The 7983-nt window shown below is 36.9% G+C and overlaps 1 protein-coding gene across 1 annotated transcript; it reads right to left on the bottom strand.

Annotated features, from left to right (window-relative positions):
- Positions 1–382: 382 nt before the first annotated feature.
- Positions 383–1803, bottom strand: LOC144650253 (uncharacterized). The gene has a single exon (XM_078509916.1). The coding sequence runs from the start codon at positions 1280–1282 to the stop codon at positions 383–385; it is 900 nt and encodes a 299-aa protein (XP_078366042.1). The 5' UTR covers positions 1283–1803.
- Positions 1804–7983: the final 6180 nt, after the last annotated feature.

Below are 7983 nucleotides of genomic sequence, written 5' to 3'. Positions count from 1 at the left end.
ATTTCTTCCTTCAGTGGCACTAAACTTATTATATGAGTCACTTAATTTTCGCGTCATCTTATGTTCGCGACACTTATTGTTCGCGTCACTTTAATTTCTCGATTTTTTTGGAATCGCGAAATTCGCGAAATTAAAGTGTCGTGAAAATTTCATGTAATAAGGTACAAAATGTTTGCAAAGTTGCAAAATTTAAGTGTTACAAAATGTGCAAACCTCAAAGTTGCAAAATGAACATATCACAAAAATTTCATGTAATAAAGTAATAACAGATATGTAGTTCTTATCCATTTAAGATATTATTGGGGGCAAAAAATTAGATAAACAAGCCACAACAATCCATGTGTCAGAAGCAATATTTGCACAGCTGATAGGAATTACCCTATCAAAAATGCCAATTCTTCAGACGTTCCATGTATCTTTCCACATGTATTCGCAAGCTAGCGATTTTCTTGTTGCACTCACATTCTTGTGGATTAAATTGCCCTTTATCACTTAAAAAATGAGGCATTGCCAGTCGTGCCCCCACTTTAGCCAGTTGATCTTTTATTAAAAAGCCCTTATCAGCCATGACAACATCACTTTTTTGCAAATGATCATAAAATCCTGACTTCTCCACAATCTCTGGGTAACTTAATGACCCACAGTATAGCTCACTTGCAAAAGAGACCACACCATTTGGGGTGATTCCAATGAGTCCTTTCATTGTGGTGTGTGCTTTATAACTGGAGTAACACAACGACTGATTGTCCAAACTTGATGGCGACTCCATTCGTATCTCTGTACAATCGATGATTGAAACAAGTTCTGGATAAAACTGTTGGAAAACTGGCGGCATGTAACGCTTGATTTGCTCTTTACTTGGCCACAAAATACACCACGGCTGTAACTCAGATTTCATAAAACGGATCCATGTACGGCAAATATCAGACACAGTGGATACAGATACTCTATATCTATTTGCTAAATCCTTTTCAAAAAGACCTAGTCTGAGCCTAAGTAGCACTAGAGTGAACTCCTGCCAAAGTGACAGTTTTCTCTTTACACCAGCTTTTGTTTTAGAATCAAAGTTTACACGCTGATGATTTCCATAGCTGAGGTTGGCTGCCTTTTCTTTCAACACATTAAAACATAGAATCATTGTGTCATAGTTCTGGAAACCAGTATAAAAGGCAATGTCTGCATCATTATCTTTAAAGTCATCAATATCAAATTGTGGCTCTTTTTCTAAGGTATGTTTTAGTTTGTTCACTTCTTTCTTCAACTTGTCAGTTTCTTCCTGCATTTTAATTTCTCATTTTCCAGCCTTTGAATTTCTTCAGCTTTCTCTGTTTGAGTTTCTGCAGATGTAGTTTGCACTTTTTGAATTTTACCAGCATCAACGCTTGCTATGACAGGAATATTTTCACTAACTCCGCAGTTAACGTTGCTCCCACTAGAAATTTCTTGAACAACTATAGCATGATCAGAAGTACTCACTTCAGCCGTAGCAGGCAGTTTTTATCTTTAGGCAGACAGTGATACTTCACTTCAGGGGAATTTCGCCAAGAATTTACGCAGTTTGGTACACAACAGTTCCGTTTTCCCATGCTGAGTTGTCTAGTTTCCGTACCTACTCCTAAACATCCGCCATATTTGCTCACTTTCGTCCCCCAAAACAGCCCCAGCATTCAGCGCGAGCCAAATTAGTTACCAGGGCTATTTTGAATTTCGGAATGGGCAATTGCATTTCTTATCCCAAGCAATGATGAGCGCTGGTACAATTCACCATCTTTTGCCCTAGCCTCGGCATAAAACCGCAGCAAAATCTGGTCGAGCTCCACGTCGCTCAGCTCGGGAAGTTTTTTCTCCACACCTGTGTTACTACACCAGTCTAAAAAACATTGAACTTTTTTTTATTCAAACAGAACACTGAAATGTTCTCGTTGTTAAATGTTCATTTTGTAAATGTTGCTGTTCAGCTATTTTGTTTATCGTTAAATTTGTTTACGTTTCTCAGTGCAAATTGTTGTACATGTGCTGACAGTTGCAATAAATGGCTCTCAAGTGAACAGTTTGTTGAGTCTAATGCTTGCGTGCGCTTTGCGCATGCGCATTAGACTCTTTGTTATATGAAAAAAGCTGTTAGCAATCCCAAGGGAATGGTTCGGGATCGATAATCGTTCGCTGTAATGTAGAAAACAATGATCAGCTGCAAGAACGGACTCCGTACGGACACGCACGATTAGTTTCAATTAAAAACAGCCAATCAGCGACATGTGTTCCCACGCATAATTAAAAGTTCTTTCTCAAGTCACGATTATTCAACACTTGAACAGGACGTAATAATTTTCCAGTTAAGACATTTGTAAGCTTTTTGTGGAAATAAATCTTCGTTTTCAGTTCAGTTAAGCACTTGTGTTTTCGTCTTGCTTAAAAAGCAAGACGTCTTTGAGAAAAAATATTTCAACGACGACTCGCGTTTATTTACACAATGCGACCAAATATTTATTTTGTTTTAAAAAATAGAAAACTTTACCTCGTATTTTGTATTTAAGTCATTCGAATTTTGACCAATTTTTTCTTTACAGTGCAAACAAAAACCTTCAAAAATAAAAGATGTACATGGATAAATGTAAATCAAGTTACGCGACTAAATCAAAATGCGTTTGTTTGGCCGCTTTGCAGTATTACACTGTCCCGGCCTTTGCCATACACTGAAATCGAATTTCATGCTTTTACGACTCTCAGAGATCTTAAGTTCTTCTTACAGCTAGAAAAATCATAAAATGGTTACATTGATATGGAAGGGATGATTCGCGAAATTTGTACATCATGATAAACAGTCTTCGCTCCTGTGTATGGTAGCTCGATAATAATTGCCTAGTTTCCAGCGTTCAAAAGGTCATCATTATATTGACGTGAGCATTTACACCCGTTTTTAGGAAAATCTGTCACTAAGTGCTTACAGTGCAATGGAGTAACAGTCACTATTTCAAGTGCTTTTATTGCAAAATCTGTTTCAAGAGTCATCATCAAAATGGTGAAAAATCTGAAAGAAAACGATGTGAAGTTCTTCAACCCTTGTTGTAATGAACATGCTTTTTGTAAATCGTCACGCAATCTTGTCCAAATGTTTAATCGTTTCTGCTTTTACGGACAATACGGAAGAAGTAACATCAACTCCTGTTCATACTTTAAATTTTGTGAAGCATATAACATTTATGACTTTCGTTTTCATCCATAATCATCCACGATGCCCCTAGCTTGCTATAAGCATTTTAAATTAAACTCCCGAACACAAACCTCTAACCAATTTTAACCGGCTTACGAAAACCGCGCAATCTGTATCACTATGCCATACGGCATTAGACTCATGTCACCCTTGGTGACCTATTTTTTTTTCTTGTTGTCCTTACCTTCAAATATTTTCACACCCCATTTTGTTTGTTTTTTGTCACTTGCGCTCCAGTCCGGTCAATGCTTTTGTTTAGGTCATCTTCAGAAAGTTCCACAAAACGGTTTCAGACTTTTTTCTCTTTTTTTCTTTTCTTTCCAACTTACAGCTATTATCTTTCACATTTTCCATTGCTTTAGCAAGAATTACGTTGGGGATTTCTTCTCCCCACTTCAACCAACGGCTTTCATCACGAGCTCGGAAGCCGAAATGCAGAGCAAGAACCCACCAAACAGTTCGCTGCAAAGCCTGTCTGTTTCCTTTTCTGTGATCTACAACGAGTTGGCGGCGTTTAGAACTTAGAACTTCATGAGAGAGCTTGAACTTTTCTCCGTCAATGATGTTAATGCTTGACCCAATCTCGTTCAACGAGCGTTGGAGACTTCGCTGGAAAGATGTTAAGGTGCCTGGCTCATACTTTGTTCCGTCTACTTTCTTGACACTTTTGAAAAACTTGCATAACAACAAGTTCAGTTCTTCTTCAGGTATGTCTTTTGCTTCTCTGCTCTCATTTTCCTCCAAACAAAACCGCTTCCATGTTTTCACGTCGGTTTGTGTTTTCAATTTTGTGTTGACAGGTTTTTGTTGCAAAATAAATTCATGAAACTCGTTAACATTGTTGTTTTCTTTGTTTTCATTCTCTTTGTGACCTTTCTCTTCGCTTTCGGACTGCATGTCGTTGTTGTTGTTGTCCAGAAACTAGTTCGCTTCGTGAAAACTTTCTACAAAAAACTTTTTCGACCGGCAGAGAATTTTTTTTTTTGCGGGAACCCAGCGGGTGATCCCGAGTGGTCAAGATGGCTCCATCTTGAACGCTCGGGTAGCCAATAAGAGTGCGTGATTTGCTTCATCTTGACCGCTCACAGAGACAGTCATATAATAATAAGAGTTATTGTTATTATTATCATAATCATCATCATCATAAGTCAGCAATATGGAAGAATTTGTCAAAATTCCGCTTGTGGATAAGTTTGGATAAATTTACACCTCTGCAGGCATACAAGCCTATCCATGTAAAGATACCCTGTTTAGGCAAAAAGAGGTGAAATATATTCCTCGTTCAAGACAAAAAAGCCTGAAAACCATGTTTACTGTGACAGTTTGCCTTTTTCCTTTCCCTTCTTATTACTTGTATAGCTTTAAGAGATCTTTAAGCTTTTTTTTCACCTTGATTCGTAGATTTTTTGAGTGGAGCTGAACCTGTGTTTGATTCTTTCAGCCTCTGTGATTTGTTTACCCCTTAATGAGATGCACTTAATGAGAATCCCACATTTACATGCCCGCAACCTTTCTAACAGATAACCCGAGTTTACAAGGACTTGACAATGACTTGACTTGCAGCAGCAGCTACAGACATCGCCGTTTCGCTTCATGTTTTACCTTGGGATGAAGGAGGGACTTCCGTTTTCAATTTTCTTTTTGTAGGCGGGTTTTGCTTATTGTTTGACCTGCGGTTGGCCCTTAAGGTTTTCATCCATTCCTTAAAAGAAATATTTTGCAAATAAAATAGATTTAATAACAATGAATATTACTCATAATAAAGCGACAAGCAACATGCATTGAGTTTGATCTACCTTTGTTCCTGCTTTCATTGCTGATAACGTTTTTTTTTGTTAAAATGCTTACGGAGGCCTGCATTTGGTAAGCGTTTTCTTTAATTTGTACAAGTAAACATGGTGAATTATTCATCATCAGTCATGCCTGGTTTTTAGTACCCTTCAAACATAAGTTCGCATCTCTGACTGGGCATTGAAAACGATGCAATATGTAAGCATATTTAAATAAGAAAATACATTTTCATACATCAATAATATATTATAAAGCACAAAGGTTTTCATTGTAGTTGAAAAGTGAAGGGTAAGTGGCTCTATTCTCCTCATAAAGGAAACTGGCCGCAATAAAAATTGTTAAGACTTTTCTGCATATGTTTGTTTTTGCCAGGCTAAGATTTTTTTCGCTTCTAAATGGATGCGACTGTATTAGCATAGAACTTTAAAAGGAGGTTTATACAGGATAATGTGCAGCGAGTTGCATGGTCAGGGTTGTCATGAAACTTGCAGAGACAAAACTCAAGAGCACTCGAGGACTAGAGTGGACAGGGGAAAGGGTGTACATGTGACGTATTCTACACTTTTACACGTTCCATGGCCAATCCCTCCCCCCCCCCCAAATGTGTGGTCAGTTAGAACTTAAAACCATTTGGAGCTGCAACAAGCATTCATTCTGGTGACTGAAATGTTGCATCTTTTTTATTATTTGAGCATGGTACATGGAGTTGTGGGAGTGTTGGCAAAGGGAAAAGAAACATATTTCTCCCCTCTCATCAATCCATACACTCCCTGTTTTCTTGCTAAAAATTTGGCCAACTTGCAATAATGTCTGGGAATATGGTTGGAACTATACAACCTCATTCATAGGCCAATAGGGGGTTTAGTTCGGGAAAGTCTTAATGATATATTTAGTGTGGTGAAAATTACCCAGGGCAAGATGACAGCTCTACTCTCCATGGCCTTTGTGTACTATCAAAGACAGAAAACAGATACAGTCGCATAATTTGTTTTTACACTGTTGTTTATGAGAACTTACAACAGAATCCCAATGTCTTTAACCTCAAGAAGAAATGAAAATAGGCTTTAGAACTTGGCAGCTACAGGATACCCCAGTTCATAAGATCATGATTCCAGGCTGTATTACTGATCCTTTTTTCTTATTTCCCCACCCCAAATAACATATTAACAGGAAATCTATATTTTGATTTGCCTACAAAATCCTTTCTGGAATTTGAAATCCATTTTCGGATTTCCTGAAACACAAAATGTGGGTTGGGTTTTTCCAGAAAAATACACCTTTAACTGGTCATGGTAAACTTATTACTACATTTTTCTTGGTCTAGAGGAGTTTGAAGTCCAGGTGCAGAAAAAGTAATAACATCTTAAGTCACAAAACATTAAATTTGGTTTTGTGTAAAACATTATGTAGTGTTATTGACTTATGACAACATGAATTTGTGGCAAAGACGTACATGGAAGTCACTTGCTTGCAGTTCTTAGTTAGATTCTTCAGGAAGATCATTTCATAGTGAGGCACCACTGTAGCTAAAGCTTTGCTCAAGGTAGTCTGTTCTCGGTTTCGCTAAGGATAACTTTAGGGTGGTCCCACGTAGATTATAAGACTGGACTTTCGGGTTTAACATATTACAGAGGTAGTCTGGGGCAAGATTAATAACACACTGGTACATTAAATTTGCCAAAAGCTTCGCCCTTCTAATCGATAATTTGTCCCAGCTGAGCTAGTTAAGAAGATAGCTAGAATAAATTTTTGTCAAAGCTGGATTTTCGTTATTAATCCACATCAATACGTTTAAGAAGTTAACATTTTTTCCGACGACCAGTTTCCTTGTTCAGTTTCTTTCTCACATTCACACGACAAATTTATAAAAATAATTGTAAAAGATTTATATAGCGCCATATCCATGGCTCATGGCGCTTTACAGTAAAATATTATTAAAAAATGAAATTTACTTAAAAAATTTATTACAGTTATAAAAGGAAATACTATAAAATAAAATAGCTAAGTTGTATATATGGAAATAAAACTAAGAATCATTAAAGCCTTAAACTGAAAAAGTAACTCATTAACTAACTAACTAACTAACTAACTAACTAACTAACTAACTAACTAACTAACTAACTAACTAAACTAATTAACTAACTGTCTAACTAAACTATCTAATTTACTGGTTAACTGACTAACTAAAAGTCTAATATATTTATATTTTACAACTGAACAGTTTTTTTTAGAAAAAAATTATATCTCACCGTTGATTGAATCCAGAGAAAGATGTGAAGAAGAATATTTATGGTTAGGTTTGAGTCATGCTGCCACTCGCAGGTATCTACGTATGCTGCCGCCTTGCTGTGATGGTTCACCAACGTCCCACAAATGTGTGTTTTTAGGTGCCAGGCGCTACCATCGATCTGTTGAAAAAGTAAATATCAGTGAGATGTTAATAAAAATGCGCCATGCCTGTTATTTTTAGCATATTTTGCCTCCACTACACAACAAACAAGCACACAGCTAGAGCTTGATCCATTAGTATTAGCATTTATAGTTTCAAGCCACATTTTCTAATGAACGAAGAAGAAACATCCAGGAGGAAAAAGAGGAAATGCGGTAAGGTAATGTCAAATTATTGTATGATTTAGTCAGAGGAGACAAACTCTCCTTGGCGATGAACAAACAGCTGCACTATTTCGATCTCGCGTGGTTACCCATTTCATTGTTTAGTCGAGCTGAAATTTGCTTTCCTTATTAGCCCTTGCCATCTGTTGTTATTAAGCTGTTATTTGTTAAAATGTCAAACACATCTTCCCTTTTGTATGATTATTTAACAAATAATCGGATGACTGAAAGCAAACCTTAATATATAATATCTGGATTTTACTCACGTTACAATCCAGGAATCTGGGAACAACCACAGTACCTGGAATGTTGGCAGCGGAAGGGCAGAAGACTACAAATGGTTTTAGTCTTTTATAAATTAAATAATT

This window comes from Oculina patagonica, chromosome 4, assembly GCF_052425735.1.
Source record: "Oculina patagonica isolate OP01 chromosome 4, crgOcupat, whole genome shotgun sequence".
Classification (NCBI taxonomy): domain Eukaryota; kingdom Metazoa; phylum Cnidaria; class Anthozoa; order Scleractinia; family Oculinidae; genus Oculina; species Oculina patagonica.
The sequence above is the reverse complement of the archived record's forward strand: the minus strand, read 5'-3'. Positions and strand labels throughout refer to the sequence as shown.

Coding starts and splice junctions, on each gene's coding strand:
- LOC144650253 (XM_078509916.1), bottom strand. CDS start 1,282: ATGCAGGAAGAAACTGACAAGTTGAAGAAAGAAGTGAACAAACTAAAA.